Source organism: Colobus angolensis, unplaced genomic scaffold (genome assembly GCF_000951035.1).
Source record: "Colobus angolensis palliatus isolate OR3802 unplaced genomic scaffold, Cang.pa_1.0 Scaffold129, whole genome shotgun sequence".
In the NCBI taxonomy this organism is placed as follows: Eukaryota; Metazoa; Chordata; class Mammalia; order Primates; family Cercopithecidae; genus Colobus; species Colobus angolensis.
The window spans coordinates 3,187,765-3,212,773 of record NW_012114141.1 but is presented as its reverse complement, the minus strand read 5'-3'; the positions used below and the strand labels follow the sequence as shown (position 1 = coordinate 3,212,773).

At 43.9% G+C, this 25,009-nt stretch overlaps 1 protein-coding gene across 1 annotated transcript in view; it reads right to left on the bottom strand.

Moving 5' to 3' along the window:
* Nucleotides 1–1,767: 1,767 nt before the first annotated feature.
* GALNT15 (polypeptide N-acetylgalactosaminyltransferase 15) overlaps nucleotides 1,768–25,009 on the bottom strand; it is a 53,856-nt gene continuing 30,614 nt past the window's right edge. Inside the window, exons 4-10 of the mRNA XM_011933705.1 lie at nucleotides 22,511–22,678; nucleotides 19,931–20,048; nucleotides 18,396–18,590; nucleotides 11,975–12,106; nucleotides 11,481–11,585; nucleotides 8,704–8,847; nucleotides 1,768–4,143 (exon numbers count right to left, since the gene is read on the bottom strand). Of these exons, the coding sequence (XP_011789095.1) occupies nucleotides 3,997–4,143; nucleotides 8,704–8,847; nucleotides 11,481–11,585; nucleotides 11,975–12,106; nucleotides 18,396–18,590; nucleotides 19,931–20,048; nucleotides 22,511–22,678 (1,009 nt within the window). The 3' untranslated portion in view covers nucleotides 1,768–3,996. The remainder of the gene's footprint in view (nucleotides 4,144–8,703; nucleotides 8,848–11,480; nucleotides 11,586–11,974; nucleotides 12,107–18,395; nucleotides 18,591–19,930; nucleotides 20,049–22,510; nucleotides 22,679–25,009) is intronic.

Sequence of the window (25,009 nt, the reverse complement as noted above, 5' to 3'; positions counted from 1 at the left end):
GTATTGGTATTATGTAGAGCCTTCAGTGATAAAAAAAAAATAAACATCCCATACCCATGGAAAGAACTACTACTCCAGCAAAGATCCTCATAATATTAAAACAATGCTTAGGACACACTGCCATATCCAAAGGGCACATTTCATGTAAGAAGGAGTTGAAACTGGAAAGAAGATTTGAGATTGGAGGGACTATTATTATTATTATTATTTATTTTACTTTAAGTTCTGGAATACATGTGCAGAACATGCAAGTTTGTTACATAGGAATACATGTGCCATGGTCGTTTGCTGCACCTATCAACGCATCAACCTGTTATCTAGGTTTTAAGCCCCGCATGCCTTAGGTATTTGTCCTAATGCTCTCCCTTCCCTTGCCCCCCACCCCTCGACAGTCCCCGGTGTGATGTTCCCCTCCCTATGTCCATGTGTTCTCATTGTCCAATTCCCACTTATGAGTGAGAACATGTGATGTTTGGTTTTCTGTTCGTGTTAGTTTGCTGAGAATGATGGTTTCCAGCTTCATCCATGTCCCTGCAAAGACATGAACTCATTCTTTTTTATGGCTGCATAGTATTCCATGGTGTATATGTGCCACATTTTCTTTATCCAATGGAGGGACTATTATTAGTACAGGAATGATAGAGGGGTCTAGAATCCTAGAAATAGCACCTCCTTGGTTATTGTGCTTGATATATCATTTGAAATATGCCCAAATCAAGGTATTTGAATAATCGGGGCAGGACTTGTGGGTGCTTTGGGCTTTGCCCAAAAGTGATCACAGACAATTTGCACTTTAAGAACTTCTAAAGAGCAACATAAATAGTTTACATAATAAGTAGAGTTGTGCCCAGCAAGGCAGCCCGTATCAATGTTTTGCACAATGTTTGCACAAATCTACATATTATGTACACTATCCTTGTTGGTTTTTTTTTAATGCTTTTTAAAAATGCAACTTGTTTGCATTTTGTTTGTCCAAATTTGGTGACTGGTCACAGATCACTTGGTGTCCAGCTGGCTTTTTCACAGCCTTTCAGTAGAAAAATAGAACCCCCTCACAATAAGCACAATAACCTGACCTCTAAAATGTCAAGTTCTGCTGCAGTGGTGCCATCATTATTGTCACTGAGGACTTTTCAATCACCGTGTCTATGTTATTTGGAATTCTGAATTTTCCAGTGGGATCTATGGCATTGAGACCAAAGAGGAAACAGGTCAGGCCGCCTCCAGGGAGGATATCTGCTCTTACTGTTGTAATACAGCATAAAGAGTGTGGGACTCTAGACTGCTGGCTGGACACTTCTCTCTGTTCTCCCCAGTGGGATAGTTAATAATGATGATGAACTTGGTGGGGGTGGTAACAAAATTCAATCTTGAAAAACAAACAACAAAATCCAATCACAAAATTCAGGTAGACAAGTGAAACCAATCTCTTGGGAATCAGATCTCTCCACTGACAAGTTTCTCTACTTTTAAATTGACCATTATGGATAAAATGAATGCTGAGTTCATAGAGAAGAAGAGAATTTGAACACTTGGTTACACTAAAGGAGAAGGTCCTTTTAGAACTAAATGGAGGCATCTGTTTTATTTAAATTAAGGGTCTGTAAGTACCAGCCAGGGACTGAGTTGACAGCCACTTCTATAATAAAGTAATAAATCATGGAGCTGGTTAAGGAAGCAAGAAACACCACATTCTTGCTTTGTTCAACTAATTAGGCAATAAGCCATCTGGGTCCTTTTGTTAATTACCACCAAATACAACTTACACAATTGAATTCAGCCTTTTATTTAATTATATTAATTTATCCCAGCAACTTCAAAGATCCACAATGCCAATAATAAAGTTCATTTAAAAAACAGAAGTCTTTAAAAATTTTTTTGCTTCAATCACTAATACCCTTTACACGGTTGCCATCTGAGAACTTTTAGCTCCGTCTCAGTCTCAGGATTTAGGGAAATTTGTTTTAAATATAGATGAGTCTGAAGTAAGAAGACAGTGGCTAAAGTCTCTTCTCTAGATGAGATAATGAATCTACCTAGAACTGTTTGTGATGATGAAATGTTCTATATCCGTGCTCGTCAATACAGTAGACCCTAGCCACAGGTGGGTAGTGAGCATTTGAAATGTGGCCAGTCCAGTTGAGGAACTGAGTTTTAAATTTTCTTTGATTTTAATGGATTTACATTAAAATGGCCACATTTGGTTAGTGGCTACCATATTAGACAGCACAGGTCCAGAGTGTGTTCTGAGGAAGGAGAAATGCAGTGAATCCTTGACTAAGCAGGTAGACAATGAATACGCAATTATGATAGGTATTGTTTGGAAACACTGCTCTTCCTGCCTAGTTTTTCTTATTTGAAGGATACTGTGTTCTAAGATAGCCCAAAGAAGATTAGCATCTTTAGGGGAAGATTTCTAAGCTGACCATGTGGAAAGGTAGGTAAGTCCATCTGGAGAAAAATGAATATGAATGGTGTTTATTAAATAGCAGAACCCATCCCATTCAGCAACTCTTATGGCTGAACTAGGTAAGCCAAGTCATAGCAAGGAAAGTCATTTAGCTCTTACTAGTCTCAGCTGTGCTCCAGATGAGCCGTGTTCTTCCCATACTCATGGACATTCAACCTGTGGACACATTTGGGGGTTCCAGACAGTTATATAGGCTCAGAGATGGCCCTGTCTGCTCTGGACATTAACACCCAAATGTTACCTGTCATAAGAATTTTGGCTCAGGCTCTGGCATTTTCCTCCCAGGGAGGTTTGCTTTTTTAGAAAGGTTGCTGTTTCTGCTCCAGTCAGTGCAAACCCTGTAACAGGGCATCAGGAGAGTTTCTCTTTTCCTTTTTTGAGATGGAGTCTCACTCTGTCACCCAGGTTGGAGTGCAGTGGCACGATCTCAGCTCACTGCAACTTCTGCCTCCTGGGTTCAAGTGATTCTCCTGCCTCAGCCTCCCAAGTAGCTGGGATTACAGGCATGCACCACCATGCCCGCTAATTTTTGTATTTTTAGTAAAGACAAGGTTTGCCATGTTGACCAGGTTGGTCTCGCACCCCTGACATCAGGTGATCCGCCCACCTCAGCCTCCCAAAGTGCTGGGATTACAGGCATGCGCCACCGCGCCCGGCAGGAGAGTTTCTCAACTGTGAACACCTTTGTTAACGGGAATGCTCAAATTGTGCTGATACTTCCAACACCAACAACTAAAGAGAAATTGATTGCAAGGGAATCTGGTTATGGTTATGGTTATGGTTAACCAAGTTAGAGAAGAGCTAGGGCAGGGGGAATAGAAGTAGATTCTCAGTAGGAAGGAAATTCTCCATAATGGGGGAAATTCTCATTAACATGAAAATGTCTTTTCCCAGGTCTCTTGATGCCTTTCAGCTGCTGGGTTGAGCTGGAGAATTGGGACAAAGTGCTCTCCCATCTTCTCTCCAATCCTAAACCTCCTCTCTGCAGCTTCCTTTCCTTCCTCTGAGATATGGCTCAACAAATGAACACAACATTTGTGCTAATAAACCCAATTCAGAGTTTTTGGAATATCAGGCCAATACATCTGCTTCACTCTTTAATCTCTATGGTTGGCCAAACAGACAATCCAAGTTAAGGCCATTTGAAGACAAATAAATTGATCCATTGGATTTATGCATCCTGGAGGTGCTGCCAGAGAATGTCCAGGCCAGAGAGAAAGCAATTGTTAAGTGCTCAGCAGAGAAAAACAAAGAATCTTCTGTACTATGTAATAATCATTTCCCAGTGATGAAGACAACAGTATAATGGATCAACTTTTTTTTTTTTTTTTAAAAAGTATCCAGCAGACAATGAAATAAGGTGTGAAAAGGAGAAACTTCCTATATTCTTTCACGGAGCTTTTTTCTCTCCTAACACCAGGAGCACAAACACAAAAGGATCAGCTTCATGAAATATATAAGCTCTTTAAGTTCACTTGGAGCTGAACTGTGATGGCCAAAATTCTCTTTTCCTCTGACACTGACATTCATCGTTCATCCACAGCACTGACCTCGTCAAATCGCCACTGCTGGCGGGCTTTTCCATCACACGGACGCAGGTACAAATCTTTATTGCTTTCTTGCACCACAGCTTCCATGCATTTCCCAGAAAGAATGTGGACAATCATCCCATTCTAAAAGGAGAAAAGAAAAAAGAAAAGAAAACCAGTCCCCCACAATCAGTCAGCAAAAGAGAATATTTTCAAGATTTGCGCTAATCATTAAGAGAATAACAGATGGTGAGAACTGGCCTGGAAAGGAATTGTGGTATTTTGATTAACATAAAATATAAATTAGGTAGCCCTAAAATTTGGATGTCACTCAAAACCTTAGGGGTAACTAATCCAATTATCTTTATTGTGGTTGTGTAATTGCATCATTTCTTAGAAAGTTCTGGTTAGTACAATTCCCAGAGCATGTTCAGTCTTTATGTTATATTCGTGACATTCATTGTTATCACCGTAGTTGTAAATTTCTGCTTTCAAAACGATTTAATCCACTTTACCATCTGTTAATCCTGCAGTTAGGCACTTGTTACCAGGCTGTAGTAGTAAGACCTCTAGGATATACTGAAGGCCTAAACCAGCCACGTTCAGAAGACCATGGCTATGCCCTGCTTAAAATCACCAGATTTAATATTGAATCCAACCTTCTCCTTTTCAAGAAAATTTTAATTTCCTTATGAAAAGTTAAACAACCTTAACCAGCAATGCTGAAAATGCCTATTTATGTATTCATCCTTCATTTATTCATTTTTGAGATTGATATGGTTTGGTTCTATGTGCCCACCCAAATCTCACGCTGAATTGTAATTCCCAGTGTTGGAAGAGGGGCCTGGTGGGAGGTGATTGAATCATGGGGGCAGACTTCCCCCTTGCTGTTCTCTTGATAGAGTTCTCACACGATCTGGTTGTTTGGAAGTGTGTAGCACCTCCTCCTTCGCTCTCTCTCTCTCCTGCTCTGCCATTTGAGGACGGGGCTTGCTTCCTCTTAGCCTTCTGCCACGATTGTAAGTTTCCTGAGGCCTCCTCAGCCATGCTTCCTGTACAGCCTTTAGAACTGTGAGTCAATTACGCCACTTTTCTTCATAAATTACCCAGTCTCAGGTATGTCTTTATAGCAGTGTGAGAACAGACTAGTATAGAGATCATAACACTACCCCTTTAAAGTACACAAGTTGGTGGGTTTTAGTATATTCACAAAGTTGTGCAACCTTCATTCCTATCTAATTCCAGAATATTTTCATCACTGTAAAAAGAAACCCACTACCCATCAGCAGTCACTCCCCACTCCTCTCTCCTCCCAGCAACTAATCATTAATCCACTTTCTATATTTATGGATTTTCCTATTCTGGACATTTTATATAAATGGTACTATATAAATGTGGCCTTTTGTAACTGGCTTCTTTCACTTTGTGTAATTTTTTTTTCCAAGATGGAGTCTTGCTCTGTTACCCAGGCGGGAGTACAGAGGCGTGATCTCGGCTCATTGCAACCTCCATCTCCCAGGTTCAAGCGATTCTCCTACCGCAGCCTCCCGTTTAGCTGGGATTACAGGCACGTGCCATCACGCCTGACTAATGTTTTGTATTTTTAGTAGAGATGGGTTTTCACTATATTGGCCAGGCTGGTCTCAAACTCCTGACCTCAAGTGATCTGCCTACCTTGGCATCCCAAAGTGTTTGGCACTGTGTGTAATATTTTTAAGGTATATCCATAAAAATATGTACCAAAAGTACCACAAAACTTTTTCTTTCTTTATTTTTATTTTATTTATTTATTTACTTTGAGACAGAGTCTCTCTCTGTCACCCAGGCTGGAGTGCAGTGGCATGATCTTGGCTTACTGCAACCTCTGCCTCCTGGGTTCAAGTGATTCTCCTGCCTCATCCTCCCGAGTAGCTGGGACTACAGGTGCGCACCACAACACCTGGCTAGTTTTCGTATTTTTAGTACAAACGGGGTTTCACCGTATTGGCCAGGCTGGTCTTCAACTCCTGACCTCGTGATCTGCCTGCCTCAGCCTCCCAAAGTGCTGGGATTACAGGTGTGAGCCATTGCGCCTGGCCTCTTGTTTAAAAAAAATTGTGATAAAAACACATAGCAAAACTTTTACCATCTGAGGCATTTTGAAGTGTAAAGTTTAGTAGTTGATGTAGTTTGGATGTTGGTCCCCACCTAACTCTCATGTTGAATTGTAATTCCCAGCGCTGGAGGTGGGGCTTGGTGGGGGATGTTTGGATCACAGGGACAGATCCCTCATGGCTTGGTGCTGTCTTCATGATAGTGAGTTCTTGAGGATCTGGTCATTTAAAAGTGTGTGGCACCCCCTCCCCCACTCTCTTTCTCTTGTTCCTGCTTTCACCATGTGATATGCCTGCTCCCACTTCATCTTCTGCCATGAGTAAAAGCTCTCTGAGGCCTCCCCAGAAGCAGATGCCACTATGCTTCCTATACAGCCTGCAGAACCATGAGCCAATTAAACCTCTTTTCTTATAAATTACCCAGTCTCTAGTATTTCTTTATAGCAATGCAAGAATGACCTGATGGGCCTGGTGCAGTGGCTCACACTTGTAATCCCAGCACTCTGGGAGGCCAAGGCGGGCAGATCACCCGATGTCAGGAGTTCGACACCAGCCTGGCCAACATGATGAAACCTTGTCTCTACTAAAAATACAAAATTAGCTGGGTGTAGTGGCAGGCACCTCTAATCGCAGCTACGTGGGAGGCTGAGGCAGGAGAATCGCTTGAACCTGGGAGGCGGAGGTTGCAGTGAGCCGAGATCCTGCCATTGCACTCTAGCCTGGGCAACAAGAGCGAAACTCCATCTTAAAAAGGAAAAAAAAGAATGGCCTAATACAGTAGTGTTAAATATATTCATATTGTTGTGAAACATATATCCAGAACTTTTTCATCTTGTAAAACTGGAACTCTATAACCATTAATAAACAAATTCCCTTTTTCTCCTCCTCTACCTGCCCCTGGTAACCACTATTTTACTTTCTGTTTCTATTAATTTGACTACTTTAGATATCTCATATAAGTGGAATCGTAGTTTTGGTTCTTTTGTGACGGGTTTATTTCACCAGCATAATGTCCTCAAGATATGCCCATGTTGTAGCAGGTGATGGGATTTTCTTCCTTTTTAAGGTTGAATAATATGTGTATGCCACATTTTGTTCTCTCTTCATCCATGATGGACACCTGGGTTGCTTTCACTTCTTGGCTACTGTAAGCAGTGCCAGCATGAATAGTACCTCACTCCTTTTGCTGGCTGAATGATAATGACTTTTAAAAGTATTATTTATTAATGTCTGAAATATGCTGGGTGTATCTTACTCCCTAATCTTTTACTTGTTATTTTTAAATGCTGTTTCTAAAGTGTATCTTATTCATAGGACTTGCTTAGAAAAATCCTTTATGATCATTTAGAAAGGACCTTAACTTGCCTTATAAAACTTCTCTGAGGCCAGGCACAGTGGCTCACACCTGTAATCCCACCACTTTGTGAGGCCAAGGCGGGCAGATCACCTGATGTCAGGAGTTCGAGACCAACCTGTACAACATGACAAAACGCTGTCTCTACTAAAAATACAAAAAGTAGCCAGGCGCAGTGGCTCACACCTCAGTCCCAGCTATTCAGGAGGCGGAGGCACAAGAATCACTTGAACCCGGGAGGCAGAGGCTGCAGGGAGCCAGGATCGCACCACTGCACTCCAGCTTGGGTAACAGAGTGAGACTCTGTCTCAAAAAAAAAAAAAAAAAAGACTTCTTTGAGCATGTGTGGGCCCATTGAGTCCTGCCTTCAGTTGGTCACCAAAGCCCCAAGTGCTTTGTTCTCAAGTGCTTATTGTGAATTTAGCTTAAGTTTTCTATCATACGATTTTCTTCTTTCACAGTCTGCTTTAAGAGTATCAATGCACAGGATTCTGCTTAGTCATTTTATCCTTTTTATTCCCCAGCAGAAGTTGAAGAAAAGAAAATTTTAAAAGATGTGTATTTATTTGTTTGTATGTTAATACCCCAACTCATTTCAGGAAGAATTGGAAGTGGAGAAAAAGCTGTGTATGGACACCGTGTTGATATTGTCATCTTCCGATCCTGACTCTGTATATGGGACCTGCCCACTCTCCCTAAGTACTGACATTCCTCCTATTTCCTCCCTAACTTCTGGAAAGGATCTATAGTTTCTTTCCCCCAGGATAATAGGGGTCAAAATTTTATGAAAATGATGAAATACTTACAGTGGAATTTGCATTAAAAGGAAGAAAGTGGTATCTATATATTTACATCTACATTATATCTAAAGTTTCTTAGTGGGTGGAGGGACTTTGAATTGCTCCTAAAACCACACCACCAAGGTGGCTGAATGCTCCTTGTAACATGCCTCACCATCCTACTTGTGAACTGAGCCAATACACTTCAAAAAGAGGCGGATCCCTCTCTCTGCAATGACCAGCATCGGAGCTACACAGAGACCTGGCAAATCACTACACATGAAGATGCCAGTGGCCCAACTTTGCTGCTGGGTTGCCTTTTCCTCCCGCTAAGGCTTTACTGCCCAGCCACTAAGTTCAAAAGCAGAGGCAAAGGTCTATAATACCTGACCTCTTGGAACAGCCGAGGATGCAGTGCCAACCAGCAGTTCCTTCTGACCAGCAGCACTACCAGGCTCTTTCTGAACAGATCACTCACCTCCTGGAGGTCCCAGTGCTGCTGGTGGATGGCCAAGCCTTCCTCCGTGCAGTTCTGAAGAATCACCTGCTCCTCCCTGACAGCGAAGCACAGGTGCTGTGGCCTGCCAAAGTGAATCTCCTTCCTGCTGGTGTGCTGCAGGTACTGTGACAGAAGCAATGGTTGTTAGCGCAGCTAGAAAGAGATCCTCTCCAAAGCTGTAGAGGAGGTAAGAAGAACCCACTATACAGCTGAGGTCTAGGGGCAATCTTCAGATTCTATTGGGGTCAGCAAGATCACATCTCATGGTCAAGTCCAAAAACATGCTGCTAGACTAGTCGTAGCCTCTGAAGTCCCCATATTCCAGCTGCTGTCACATTCATATTTACACATTCTGGCATGTTTCTCTGTTACTTTGTTTACTGTATCATAGGTGAGGCCATAAAAAGTGCTGTGTGTTTGGTTAGTATACTGTTGAAAGCACAGATGAGGAACCTCTCTGAAGCCCAGGTTGATGTCTTTCTGGAGAGCCCTGACCTGCTCCTGAAACTAATTTTCCTGCAGTTTATTGTATCTGCTGGCTCTCACTCATGGTTATTGTTTCCTCCAGTGTTTTGTAGTGTTGGATTGTGCACAACTTTGAGAGGGGCTTTAACTGTGAGGATCTTGTGAACATTAATTGGAAGGCATGTCCTAGAAAGACTATTTTCTGTTCATTTCTGTCAGATGCAGCTTGAACTTATTTTTACATTAATTTTGTGGCTTACAGACAGGATCAGCTTCATGGGCATGTGACCTGTGCAGTCACATGGGGCCTCATGCTTAGATGGGTTTAATACTCTTGGCTTAATAAAGCTGATTTAATGCTCTGCTGTCACTGTCTTGAAATTCTTAATAACTGTCAAATTAAAGACTACATTGTCATCTTGCACTGGGCCCTGCAATTAGATAGCCTGTCCTGCTTGAGGATTCCCAAACTACACAATTAGTACACATGTGAACCTAAGCCCATATTAGATGCAAGCTTGTGGTTAAAAATTCTCAGGGGAGAGTAATTTGTTTCCTACTCAAAGCCCCTGTAGGGACAAGTTTCTTGCCATTTTCCTGTGGCAGGGGGTGTATATTTCTAGTCAAACTTTTCAAGAACAGGTTACCCTTTGAAGGTCAAAGCTGGCTTGCTATGGGAGTTTCATTTCTGACTTCTCATCTCTTATGGGCTAAGGTGGGCTCTCATCACTTTTGCCTTGCATGGAGCCAACAGCTGTAGATTCCTGAGGCTGGCAATAACCATCCCCTCACACTTGGTAGGACAGCTTCGCCCATGTCCAATTCCTCTACTTTCAGTTGCCTCTTGTTTTTTGACCCCTAGCGGTTTCCCTTTCTTTCTTGCAAACTCATTTATTCATGAAAAGGGGTGTTTCATATTTTTTTATCCAGCATATCTTATCTAGGTGTTTATAGGGAAGGGCTTTCATCTTATCTAGTTTACAATATTGCAGGATCGTAAAGTCCTTACTATTAAAAAAAAAAAAAAAGAAAGAACAAGAAAGAGCTAATATTCCTTTTGCATGAAGGAGGCTGTATTATTCTTTTGTTTCTTTATTTTTTTTATTCTTCTTTTTCAAACCCAAAATAATCTCTGTAGAGGCTGCATTATTCTTAACTGCAGGTGAGGAAACCAAGATTTAAAGAAGCCTGCCAGGATCACACAGCTAGAAAATGAGGGAGCTCAGATTCAAACCAAGCTATGCCTGACTGCAAAGCTAGAACAAATTTCACCCTACAATGTGGCTTCCTCACTCAGCACTTGATGTTTATGTCTGCATCCCTTGTGCCAGGTGTGAATGCCTACCAGTATGTCCTAGAAGACTGGTAAAGGGCAGAGCCAAAGGAGGCCAGATGGATCCTGAGCATCTCCCTCCCACATGTTCTATAGGCCCACAGCCTGCCCCCAGGAACCCGGGGCCTATGCTGCCAAGCCCAGCCTCAGCCAGCCTTCCGTGCAGGGCTGGACCACAGACCCTCAGAGAGATGCTGTCTTTTGCCCCCAGGATGTTTGATTCTCATCCAGTGACTATCTCCAGGAAATTATACTTTGATGTTTGTTTTTATTAGGGGCCTTTGGGGTGTGATAACTTAAAAGTCCCTATCACAGCCTGAAAAGAGAGAGACTTGGGGACAAGCTAGGCTTTCTAGGTTGTCATCCAGTTGTGAAAAGAAGTGGACCTACCAGCCCACAGCTACCGTGGGTGGAGGATTTCTACCACTTTGGGCAGTTACTCCATGATGAAAATGTTGAAGAGAAGTATTACTCCTAAGATATAAGGAGACCTTCCTAATGACCAAATGGTGCTGGAGACTGGAATGACCCTGCTGCCTCTAGATCCTTATCTTGATATGATTACCTTCTTCAGTCCTTGGACAATTGAACCCTGCCTGAACCTTGAAGGCTTCTGAGTTTGCAATCCCTGGGCTCAGTTTTCTGATCTTTCTTAGGTCAGTCACTAGACCCTAAGCCTCAGTTTTCTCATCTGTCAAATGAAAAGTTTGGCCAAACAGCCTCTCCATTTCCCTTTAACTAAGATGCTTTTATTTTCTAACAATGGCCTATGTCTGTGCTTACAGATGGAGGTGAGGTGAGGAGAGCCCTCATTACAGTGAGGGACCATGGCAGTCCAGGGACATGGGACCACAGAAAGAAGATATCTCAAAGGGAAGTAGGGGGCATCCCAGAAAAATGTCACCCACTTTCAAGTCTTCTTGGGCTATGATTCATCCTGAGAAGTCTGACTACCCACCTGTTGCTGCCGGCTGTCACTGCAAGGAGCCAACACCATGGGACAGTCCAGGAGGTTCCCTTCTGCTTGGCAGTCTGCACAGAGCCCAAGTCCAGTGTTGTGGAGCTGAAAGTGGACACGTGGGATTCACTCCACACAGGAGTGAATTCCAAATTCCACCCTCGGTCAGGCACCCTTGGTCAGGCACCATTCCTTTGCTGTATTCTCTGGAGTGTAGCCCAAAGTACATTGTTCAGGCCACAACAATGGGTGTGGTCAAGCTGAAGCCACTGACCCTAAGGGACAGACCTCTTGAAGGAGTTGCTTTGGAGTGGGTAATGGAGCAAAACCAGCCACCTTCTTCAGACTGGCATGGAGGCACAGGATGGACCCAAGGCCTCTGAGGCCCTGCTAAACCGTGAATGGTTGACCAGGGACATGGAACAGCTGAACATCTAGTTGTTGTCTTGGGAAGCTTCCCTCTCCCTCCCCATCTTCCCTGGGTCATGCCTTGCCTTTCCAGAGAACCTGGGCCTGGGTTCAGACGGGTACAGCTCAGGGTAGACATTAGCCAGAAACCAGTGGAATGTCCGACAACTCAGTCTCCTTTGCAGCTGCAAGCGTTCCATACAGTCTGGCTTCTCAACCTGGGGAGGAGAAAGACACAAGCAGGATGATGAAAGCTTGTCTTGCCCAGAATTCACATGGTTGGGGATGGAGTGGCTGGGAAGAAGCTGAAGGATCAGGACAGAAGGAAGGGGCCAAGACCACAGTTCTCCAGGGCTGCAGTGGGGAGGGTCATGTGTTGGGAGAAGAAGGTCTGGAAGGGACAGAATAGCACAGATCTTCCCTACAGAGAGCTGTGGAACCAGCAAGACTGTAAGTGATATCAGCCCCTTCCCACACTCCCTCAAATCTCCAGTCTATAAAGACTATGATAAGCCAGGAGTGGTGGCTCACTCCTCCAGCAATTTGGGAGGCCGAGGCTGGTGGATCACTTGAGGTCAGGGGTTCAAGACCAGCCTGGCCAACATGGTGAAACCCTATCTCTACTAAAAATACAAAAAATTAGCCGGGGGTGGTGGCATATGCCTGTAATCCCAGCTACTCGGGAGGCTGAAACAGGAGAAAACACTTGAATCCAGGAGGCAGAGGCTACAGTGAGCCAAGATCGTGCCACTGCACTCCAGCCTGGGCGACAGAGCAAGACTCCTTCTCAAAAAAAAAAAAAAGAGAGAGAGAGAGAGAGAGACTATGATATCTGTGCTTTAATGATTTTTCTGCAGAAATTGGCAAAATTGTGGAACTTTGCACCTAGGTTGGTGTAAGGAGAAACCACGATGGGCCTCATGGAGTCAGGTACTGACCCATAGGCAACTGAGATGAAGTTAGCTGGGAAATCATGGGCTAGGGTTCGGGCAAGGCAAGTGTATCTTTCTTCACCTCTGGGTACCATTAATGAATCACTGGGCTACACTATTCCCTCTTTTTGAGATTCTCCTTTATGATACAATTGTCCTAGGATGGAGATCAAGGCAAATCGTTAACACTAGTACAAATTAATGTTTTTGACTGTATTGATGATACAAAGAACTATACCCAAAAGTTTAGTACCAAATCAGGGATACTTTTAGGGAAGAGAGAGGTGACAAGGATGGGTTGGAATGACCACAGACAAAAAAAGAGAGAACCCTTTCCTGGCATGGGGAGAGGAAGCAAGCTGGCCATGTCAGAGTTCCCATTTGATGGCCTCTAATCTGACAGTAAGACACGGTCCACCAGGCTGTGTGAAGTGCGCTTGGTTTGGTTCTGTTTTCTCTCTCTTTTAGACCTCAGCTGGAAATGTGGTAAGTCTGTTGTACTGAAATTCTCTCTAGACACTTCTCAAAGTGTGGTTCCCTGAGCATCTGCCTGAAGAATGCCCACGGAGCTTGTTAAAAATGTAGATTCCTGGGCCCTGCCCCAGAGACGATACAGTTATTTGGGGTGGAGGCCCTGGAATCTGCATTTTAATAATTTCTCCTGGTGAGTCTTTTTCACACAAAGTTTGAGAAAAACTTCTCTAAGTCAGGAATTTCTTGTTTACTCGGTGTATTTACCCACCATGAAACCAAGGGGATCCATTACTTTTTCCTCTAAGTAAATTAGTATGTTTCTTGATGGCTTCTTGGCATTTTTTGTGTTTATTTGAAACCTCCCTACATCTTTCCCAGAGTTGGACTTTGCTACCAAAACAGAAACATTTCCTCATGTGAGTTCTATCACCTTTACTTTTCTTGATAAAGAGATAAACTGATAAATCTACCCAATCTTTGTTTGACCTTGAATGAGGGGCAGGCTGACAACAAACTTTCCCTTCTGTAGAATTACATCTAACAGAAGAGAAAACAAGGAAATGTTCATGCCCCGAGCAGCAAAAGTCTGGCCTTGTCTTTTGGGTGCCCAGGATTTCTGTATCTCAAAATCCTTGTGGGGATTTTGGGGTGGATGGAGAAATAGAAATCTTTAGGGCAAAATTAACTTTTGGTTATTTAAATTTAAAGTAAATGCATGCTATCGAATACCTTCAGGGAGGCAAGAATGTCACCGAAACTTTGAAATCAAAGTAAGTGATAGGACATTTCCAAAGCATGAATTCATGGAAATGTTCAAAAGAGAGAGAAATAAAAGGAGCCCTCTGCTAATCTTCTCACTGACCAGTAAGGATGCCATTCTCCTTGCAGAAGTCATCAAATGAACAAAATGGACATCTGTGAATCAGAGAATGGACACCCAAATGGATATAAGAAGAAAAAGGTACCTCACCTGCAGACTTTATGAAAGTAAGCCTAGCATTTATTCTCCAAAGCACTCTTTCACATTTCATTTTATAGTATACTCACAACAGTTAGTGAGTTCTTACAGGTTAAATGACTTTCCCAGGGTCAATGGCTTCTAACAGGTCAGAGTGTTATATCAGGTAGCTAGTCAGACAAAAGCAGGGCAGGGGAGGATTTTCCCCAAGCCCCCAACCTCCAGGGATGTCAGGCCGCCACCAGGTGTTGGTCAGGCAGCTGCTGTCTTTCTAAACCAATAATTAGTTGCAGCTGGCACCAGAGAACGGCAGTCTCTCCACAGACAGAGAAACCTGAAATTGGTGATCAGCTTCCCCATACGATCTCAGGAGTTGGGCAAGTGGGCTCAAGCATGTGCACTAAGAGGCAAAATGGTGGCGTTTTACTGGTATATGACCTTCCTCCAGGAGTGCGCAACTGGTAACGCCGCAAGGGCGCATGCTAACAATTTCAGTAAACACACTGCGCATGCTCCCCTCCCAAGTGCTAACAGGCCACTGCACATGTGGACAGCCCTCCAGGGGAAGAATCAGGGAAGAAGGCACACACGCCCCCAGAAGCATGCCATTGTATAAGACCCCAAGTCAAAGATCAAACTGCACACTTGATCTATGAAGTTGCCCACTTGGCCCTGTTCCAAACGTACTTTACTTCCTTTCGTTCCTGCCCTAAACTTTCCTTTTTTTTTTTTCCCCCCCCCCCGAGACAGGGTCTTGCTCTGGCTTCCAGGCTAAAGTGCAATGGGGCGATACCAGCTCACTGCAAACTCCACCTCCCTAGCTCAAGCCATCCTTCCACCTCAGCCTCCCGAGTAGCTGGTACTACAGGTGTACACCACCACGCCCAGCTAATTTTTGCAGTTTTTTTGTAGACACAAGGTTTCACCATGTTGCCCAGGCTGATCTTGAGCTCCTGGTAAACTTTTTAATAAACTTTCACTCCTGCTTTAAAACTTGCTTTGGTCTCTCACTCTGCCTTACGCCCCTCAGTTGAATTCTTTCTTCTGAGAAGGCAAGAATTGAGGTTGCTGCAGACCTATATAGATTCACCACTGATAACAAAAGCCAAAGGTTGATCTCAGGTTTATAAATCTTTTTGCCATCCATCCATTCCACCAATAAATGTTTATGGAGCACCTACTATGTGCATGGAATTTAACTAGGCATTGGAGATTTCAAGGTCAGCAGAATACTCTTCCTGCCCTTTTTGAGCTTGTAAGTTTGTGGAACATTTGTTGAGCGCCTTCTTCTTCTTCTTCTTCTTCTTTCTTCTTTCTTCTTTCTTCTTTCTTCTTTCTTCTTCTTTCAGTGTCTCGCTCTGTCACCAGGCTGGAGTGCAGTTGCATGATCTCAGCTTACTACAACCTCCACCTTCTGGGTTCAAGCAATTCTCCTGCCTCAGTCTCCTGAGTACCTGGGACTATAGGCACGTGCCATCATGCCCAACTAATTTTTGTATTTTTAGTAGAGATGGGGTTTCACCATGGTGGTCTTGATATCTTGACCTCATGATCTGCCCGCCTTGGCCTCCCAAAGTGCTGGGATTACAGGCATGAGCCACTGCGCTCAGCTGAGCACCTTCTATATACCAAATACATCCCTGCCTTCCCCCAAATTCAGACAGAACTACAGAGGATAGCTTCTTTATGGACCTCCAACTATTTCTGGAAAAGTATGGTGTCTACATTTGAGGATTACTGTTTCGATGTTAGAGAGCTAAGAGACAAAAAATACTAAAAGGCCGGACTCGTTCTAGTTCTACTTCTGGTTCTCTCCCCACTTTTATTTAGCAACTCACCATCTCATGGGGCCTCAATTTTCTATTTTATAGAATAAAGGACTTGGGTGAATACAAACAAGCACTTAAAAAATCCTGCAATCACCGTCTGTACAAGCAAACTGGATTTTCCCAAAAGCAGACCAATCATGCTCTAAAAAGTCATGTCAGTCCCCAATTTCTGTAATTGTCTAGAACAAAGTATATATTCACAGGTACTTCTAATTGCACCAACCAATGTGGGAAGAAGGTTGAAGTTCTGTAAATAATTTGCATACTGTTGCATTAGGCTGGCCACAGCCAACATGCCATGTCCTAATGAGCCTGTCTGGTGGAAAGTTAGTCTGGCGCATCAAAAATTAGGCAATATTTAACACTTCTTTAAGAATTCTTTATAAATGCAGTCTGTGCCAATGTTAAGAAAATGTCCTCTGAAAGCAAAGAGCTGATACTAAATTGACATCCCAAGGGAGAAAAATAGCTGCTTTGGCCAAAAGAAACCCAAGAGATTAAAAACCACAGAAACTCTGTGGACCTCTACAGAACTCTGTAGAAGGCCACTTGCTCCCCATTGCTAATTGAATAAAGGACTGAGCTAAAAAGCCCCTGACCCTCAGGGGCTCCAGAGTCTTCCCCCAACTCCTCTGGATGTCTGAGTTGAACCCATTCAGCCATTCTTCAGATGTGACCTCCCCTGAAAAGATGTCTGTCATGAGCCTGTCTAGGATGAATCACTCCCACCTTTGTTAACATTATCTCTTCCAGAGGAGCTCCTGCCCCACCAGGAACCTGATAAGCATCGGGTATGGTTCTCTGTCCCCTGTAGGACCCACCCAGGGCCTGGCACAGAGCAGGTGCTTGGTTGACCTTTGTTGACCATTAGTAGCCATGGCAATAATGATGGTATTAATAGTAAACACACAAGCAGGGCTTACTCAGTGCCAGGCACTCGTCTAACATGTTTTGGGTTTATTAACATATTTATTCATCCTAACAATGGAAGGAAAGCTTAACAAATGAGGAAGCAGAAACACTGGGTGTTTAAGTAACTTTCGGATCATATAACCAATACTTAAACCCAGACCATCTTGTTCTTGGAGTCCATGAGCTTAACCATCAGACTACACAGCTTCTAGATCGGTGTCTAGAGTTGGACACATGCTTCCACTTCCCACAGATAGAGATGGAGAAGGAGACTAAAGAAGAACAAAGATGCTAGCTAGTAAATCAGCTGGGTCCTTGTGAGAGTTTTCCTTTCAATCGCAATGCCTTCCTGGAGGAGCAAAGGAGGCTGCTGTTAGTAGCATTTCTCCTGTACCAGGAAAGGAGCCAATGCCACTCTGTGTAATAGTGTGGCTAACTGACGGGGTCCAAGAGGAGACTCTAGTCTGCCTAGATCTACCTTAGGAATTACTGTTGAGCCCTGGGATTCTGTGTACTGTTAACACTTTCCCCAGCTAGAGAAACAAAGATCCTTGAAGTTCAAGGAGCCCTGACACATTCCAGGCTCTGGAAGCTATTCCCACCTAGGGAAGGGGTTGGGTCTAGAATAGGGAGGAGGCAAAGCCCTGAGGACCAGGTGGAAGGGGAGGCATTGGGCTGTTCTGCAGGGCTTCTCTGTCAGGCTGGCCCTGCACTCAGGCATGTCCTTCCATTTAAAGTGGCTAGGCTTCATCTGTGGCATGCAGACTCACATCTAACTCACACCCCAGCAGCGTGGGCTGCTGAGGGGCTTGTAGGAGCTGCTGCAGAGTCCCCACTTACAGCACAGCAAGCTGTGAACCCACTTCCCACACTGAACGGCATTTACGGGTCACTCTGGAAGGACTGAGCTAAAAAGCCGCTGACCAACTGATAATGCGCTGTTTGTGGATGTTCAGTTAAATATTTAAAATTTTTATTTTTCTATGGCTTTTTTTGGACTCTACTTTTATATCTAATATGTGTTTCATGTCTTGGATAATTTCACAGCCGTGAGCCCTTTGCTCAGGATGAAAGGAGACCTGGCCTTGGAGACCTAACTCATCGCTTCTCTGTGCCAACCCCTCCCCTGGCCCCAGGTGAGGGATCCCATCCCATAGATGTCATCCCATAAATATTAGGGAGCTTCAGGCCAAGGCCAGCTGTGATGTCCCATGGAGAAGCCGGAGAGACAAAGGACAGCCTCACCAGGTAGAGGAGCCACTTGAGACAGGGCAGCTTGAGGGAAGCTCAAGCCAGAATCTTCTGTTTTCCCCTCCAGGCAAAAGAAAGGAGCCCTCCCTGGCCCACCTCCTGCTGGTGGCCCTGTGCTGGACACAGAAGCCCCACCTGGCTCTCTCCTTACCTTGCTCAAGGAGAAGGCCTCTGGGCTATGCCTGTAGAAGGTTTCCTTGAATGACCCCAGCCAGGTCTCAGCAATGCGAACCTTGTTCCTCAAGGTGGCCTCCTGGTCAACGGGGGAGGGGGCATCCTGATTTCGGTAGATGTGCCCTACCCGAGAGCAGGGAAGGATTTCAATGGAGCCACCGCAGAGCCAGGCCTGCCACGAAGGGAGAAGATAAATACCTTGGCATTCCGCCTTTAAGAACGGTGGGAAGTAAGGAGCGCTATCTATGAGGGGCTGGCAAAACACACAGGAAACCATGAGCACTCAATGGTGAAGATGATTATAGTCCTCAGTGTGCAGTAGAGTTTCCAGATTTGGAAGTTCTGGGCATGGGAGTGACAGGGTGGAGAGAATAGAGGCAGTTGTCACAAAATGGGGACAAGGGGACCATCCCCATGCAACTACCTGAATATGCGGCCCTTCAAACACATGCAGATCCAGCACTTAGAGAGATGTAGCCTGTGAATTAGCACCCCTACTCCCCAAAGGACACTTCCTCAGGGAGAAAGATGTCCCCAGTGATCCGGGAATATCTCAAAGCTTGCGAAGTGTGCTACAAAGGCACCAGGGGCTGTTTGTGGTAGAGACAGAAGCAAGCTTCCCTGAGACATAGTCTTTACTATTTCAAGAAATTTCCCTCTGCTCTCCCACTCCCAAATGGCTGGAGGTCACTTGGCAGGAAGCCTTTCATTCCACATTTGGGGATAAAGGTTAAAGGAGTAGCGGTCCTAGGATAAGCAGCATATGAATGGAAACACCAAAACTGGGGTTCCTAAACTGTGTGCCAAGGTACCCCAGGGTGCCACAGCAAACTCATAGGGTCTGGTGTTAAATTTCTGAGAGAAACATGGTGACATCTTTTGGACTTTACGCAGAATATAAGCTTCAGGTAATTCACACTTTCAGCTTTAGATCTCTGCACTTTTGATGACGAATATTTTTCTGGGGTTGGGTTTTCAGAGGGTACTCTGATGAAAAAGCAAGTATCATGCCAGAAAGCAATGTGGAACAGGAAATGAGGGTGACTCCAAGGTTTGAGAAGTTGTGCGGTGCCCAAAAGGTGCTAAGTTTTTATGACAAGTATTAAAGTGTTTGGACCAAACTACTCAATACACAGATTTTTGGGTATTTGCTTTGGACTATGGGTGCTGCGAAAAAAGTACTAAGGTGCTAAGAGTGCTAAGAATAGAGAATATGTGAGAGCCTCTGGAATCTCTGCACAGAAGTTAAAATAACTGAGAGTATGCCCATTCCTGGAAGCAGGTTTTGAGGGTCAATTCCATGAAGGCACTGAGAGTGAAACCAAGCTACAGCACAAGAGAGATGGGAAACTGTGAGAAATGGAAGGGTTGACACACAATACAGGAATGACTTCATAATTTTCCCACAGCCTCATTCCTTCCCAGTGACATTTCTAATGCCTGCCTTCAAGATGTGACCATACACACCACTCCAGAGATCCGACCTGTGTCCTCCCTTGGTCCAGGACATACCTTGAAAGACAGTTCGAGGTTTTCACCACCCCGCAGCGACATAAGAGGGTCATACGCTCCAGTGTTTTGGAAGTAATGTCTGTCCATGGCTACCACCTCTCCAGGTACCACAGGGCTCCTGGACACAGAAGACGGGCAAGACATTGTAGGTCAGAACCCAGAGCATAGCAGGCAAAGCTGGGGGCTGGGGTTTCCCAGGTGGGAGCTCCAGTGACTGAAAGAACAGGCTTTGGGCTCAGGTAGAAGGCAATGTTTTTAATTGCAAGACCGGAGCAGAGCCATGATGTCAGAAATCCCAGTATTTGATGAAAAGAGAGCTATTATTGCTTAGGCCTTTTATACTCTGTTCTCAGGTACTGCTCCTAGAGAGGGCCCAGGGACCACACCTGAGGCTCCCCTGCCCTCTGGCTTGAGTCCCTCTGGAAAGATGTTTGGGAAGAAGGCCTTGGTTAAAATAAGGTACCCTGAGAGAGGTAGCACCAGGCCTGACACAGCGACATGGTCAGGCTCATTCCTCCTTTCTCTTTCTCACCCTCTTTTGTTTTCCTAATGATCATCCACCCTCTTCCCAATTCTATGATGAACCCACCAGGGACCCTGGAAGCTGATAAGTCCCCACTGCTCTAGGGGAAAAATAAATGATTTATAAACACAGGAAGCTAGAAACCTTTAATAAGGGAATTAAGATCGTAATATTCTTCAGAGAGATTTTAAACAGAGAAAGTTGTAGTCAGAAGGTTTTTTAAAAAGGGTCTCTTCATCTAGGAGAAACAAATTTTAATGCAGCCACACTCTGGGAATTTGTCAAAGTATAAATGACTAAGAGTTCAGATTTTTCTTAATTACTAAAGAAAAAGCAATGCATTAGCAAAGGTACTGGCCGCTAGGTTATAAAAATTCTACATTATACCAGAATACTAAAAACCGATGTTGTAATGATTATTCAGTCTAATTTTCAATTCTGCCACTCCCAATTTGTAAGATCTTAGGTGAGCTATGTGTCTTTGAGCTCAGCTTCCTCACCTCTAATTGGGGATAAAATAGAGTTTCATAACTGGGTTTTGAGGGGACGAAAAAGGTAAGCCATGTAAAATATGTAACTCTGTGCATACTACATTTTAAATGCTCACTGGATTTTGATGTTACAAGTTCAGCATTCCTTTTCTGACACCTGTGGGGCCAGTGTGTTTTTTAATGCAGAAATTTTTGGACTTTCAAAAGGGACATACACCATATACTACACATCAGTCCTAGTGGGGTCTGGGCTGGCACTCTTTAGTCAAATATGCTAATATTTCCTTAGTGAAACATACACATATTTTCACAGTAAGCAGTAAGTGGGATAAATAAGGTCAATCCAGACACCCATGTCAGTTCAGGGCAGCTTTTGCCGTCTAATGATTTTGTTTTTGTTTTTGTTTTTTGTTTTTGAGACAGAATCTTGCTCTGTCACCCAGGCTAGAATGCAATAGTGTTGTCTCAGCTCATTGCAACCTCCGCCTGCTGGGTTCCAGTGATTCTCGTGCCTCAGCCTCCTAAGTAGCTGACTTGGAGGGACTACAGGAGTGTGCCACCATGCCCAGTTAATTTTTTTTTTTTTTTTGTATTTTTAGTAGACATGGGGTTTCACCATGATGGCCAGGCTGGTCTCGAACTTCTGGCCTCAAGTGATCCGCCCACCTCGGCCTCCCAAAGTGCTAGGATTACAGGCATGAGTCACTGCACCTGGCCTGCTGCCTAATGAATTATTAAACAAATGCTTGGTTTTTAGAGCTTTTTGGATTTTGCAATTGTGAAAAATGAACTGTGGCCTTGTATTTAAAATATAGCATAGCAGTGAAGCTGGTGTTCTCAAGGGCCTGGCTGTCTGGGTTTAAATTCTGGATTCACCTCTCATTGGCTTTATAGTGTTGGGAAACTTTTAAAATCCTTATGTACCCCAGAAACCATGGAGGCAGACAACCAACCCCACTGTGTCGTTTCAGAATTCCTGACCCACAGAATTCATGAGCTTAATAAAATGGCTGTGTTTTCCACCAAGTTTGAGGTGGTTTGTTATGCATGAGATATCTAGTGTATCTACTTAAATAGAAGAGTCATCCAAAAACCATACATGTGAGAAGTCACCCATACAATAGGATATATTTGAGACCTACGGTTCTTAGCATTGACCTGCTTGAATTCTTCCTGTTTGCTAAGACGGGACCAGAGGAATTCACACCGTACCTGATGAAAGAGCTGGTCCAAGATTCCGTCTCAGGTTGCCACACTGGGGCATTGACTGAAGCTATCTGGAAGAGCCTGGCAGAACTGTATGAATACAGCGATATAATGGTGGTAACACCTACATCTGGGTGCCTGGCACTCTCTAAGTGCTTTTCACAGATTAGCTCATTCAATCTTCACAACAACCCTATAAATAAATACTATAATTGCTCTCAATTTACTGATAAGGAAACTGTGGCATACATTAAGTAATTTACTAGGAAACTGTGGAGGCAGGATTAGACCCCAGGCAGGCAGGCTGCGGAGTCCATCTTGAGGAGGCAACGGCAAAGCAGGTGTGAAATGGGGCCTCACCTGATGGGGCTTATTGGGGACTGGAGGGCCTTCCTCATATGGTCCGGCAAAGGTTCCCAATGGAAATCCAGCTTCCAGTCCAACACCCCACGCTGCAGGTCCTTCGAGGGGTAATACTGGAAAGTCTTCCAGTCAATCACATCTATCACCGGAGATACCACCCGGCTCCTGGAAAGAATTGTGGAATCAAACAAGGGACATAAAGCATTTACTTGCTGAGGCTGGAAACATAGTTTGTACATGGGCTGCCCAGTATGGCAGCTACCAGACACCCATACCTAAAATGGGGTTTATCCAAATCAGGTGTGGAGTAAAATAGACCCTGGATTGAGAATACTTTAGTATGGAAAAAAGGATGCAAACATCTCAATAATTTTTACATTGGTTACAGGTTGAAATGGTAATATTTTGGATCTATTGGGTTTACTAAAATATATTATTAAAATTAACTTCATGTTTCTTTTTATTTTGTAATGTGACTATTAGAAATTTTTAAATTACATATTGTTATGTGTTATATTTATATTGTTGTATTTATATACATGTGTTGTATTTATATTGTATAGCAGAGTTCTAGAAAATGTTTTTCCATAAGGAATTGGGGTCCATTGCTTTAAAGAGCCTGCCAGTACTTTTCTGTCTTCAAAAACCTTTCTTGACAGCACTGAGAGATACAGAGAGGGGTTCTAGGCTCAGCTCTGCTACTAATGAAGTATGTAGTCTTGAGATACCTATTATACCTCTGTGGGCCTCAGTTTCCTCATTTGTAGAATGGGAGGTTGAACTACTTCCCACAATGGCCTTTCTCAGCTGCAATGCTCTAGGACTGTGGCTCTTAACTTCTTTTGGGGTCCATGATCCCTTTGAGATTCAGGGGAAAACTATGGGCCACTCCTGAGTGAAAACTTATATGTCCATGTAAAAAATACTGTGCATGATGTCAGAGAGTTTACGGACCCCTACTCTCAGGTCTAGTTCTTCTTCCTCCTTGTAGCATAAAACTTGATTGGCTTGAGAAATCAGGATTTCCAAGCCCTGGAAGTGTCCCTACTGTCAATGCATGCCTATATGAACATGTGGTATCTATAACCAAAGTCCTGAATCTTGGTTTACTTCCTCATTTCCTGCTACTGTTGGTGATTTTTAGCCCAATTTTATTTTTATTTTTTATTTTTTGCATAGGCTGGAGATATGACTGCAGAGTGATGTGGGAAATTGACATGGGTCATATACTTTTTAACTAAGTGGGTGTACCAGGAGCTGCTATCCAACTAGCCAATATTTCAATCACATTTTCTCCCCCTGGCCTGTCATGATAATTATGTCTTAAATCTGTGCCACGGAATGAATCAGGCCTGAACTTCAGGGTGGCTAGAAGGTATCACTCTAAGAGAAGTGAGATTCCTAGGAGGGGAGATACCAGCCACATTGTGTTTACACTACCATCAAATTCCATCTCTGTTTCATCATCTTGGAGAGAGCCAGGGTGGTCCCACGATTTCATTATCTGCTTTAATCTATGGCTTTAGGTAACTGATATAAGTGTAAGGAGCTGTGGGGTCTATATTTAGAGCAGGGATCTGAATATGCTTTTCCTGCCTCTTTCACATTGTTTCTGCTGGAAGGCAAGGGGAACATAATCCCTGTGGGTCTCCCCTATTTTAGGGGTACCCTGCATTGACCTAAGAAAACTGAGAACCTAGACCGGGGAGGAAATGAAGGCACCCAGAGCCCGTTCCAGAGTCTCCACTTACTGTGTAATGAATCAGGCAGATGGATAAATTTGGCTATTGGCAAAGCATCTTGTGGAATTTTGGAAGCAAGAGCTAGGAATTGTGTGACTGAATTAGGAAGAAATGCATGAAATTTGCGCCATCTTCAGCAATCATAAAAGGACAAGAAAGGGACTTACATTCAAGCATTCCCACGATCAATTCATCCTAAACCTCTGTGCTGTGTATTTATTTCTTTTTTTCTGTTTTCTTTTCTTTTCTTTTTTTTTTTTTTTTTTAAAAAAAGGGTCTCACTCTGTTGCCCAGACTGGAGTGCAGTGGCACAATCTGGGCTCACCGTAACCTCCACTTCTCAGGCCCAAGTGATTCTTCAGCCTCAGCCCCCGAGTAGCTGGGACTACAGGCATGAGCCACCATACTTGGCTTGTGTGTGTGTGTGTGTGTGTGTGTGTGTGTGTGTGTGTGTGTGTGTGTGCTGAGAAACGGGATTTTGCCATGTTGTTGAGGCTGGTCTCGAACTCCTGACCTCAGGTGATCCACCTGCCTCGGCCTCCCAAAGTGCTGGGATTACAGGCATGAACCCCTGCGTCCAGCCTCTTTTTTTAAAAAAAGGGTCTCACTCTGTTGCCCAGACTGGAGTGCAGTGGCACAATCTGGGCTCACCGTAACCTCCACTTCTCAGGCCCAAGTGATTCTTCAGCCTCAGCCCCCGAGTAGCTGGGACTACAGGCATGAGCCACCATACTTGGCTTGTGTGTGTGTGTGT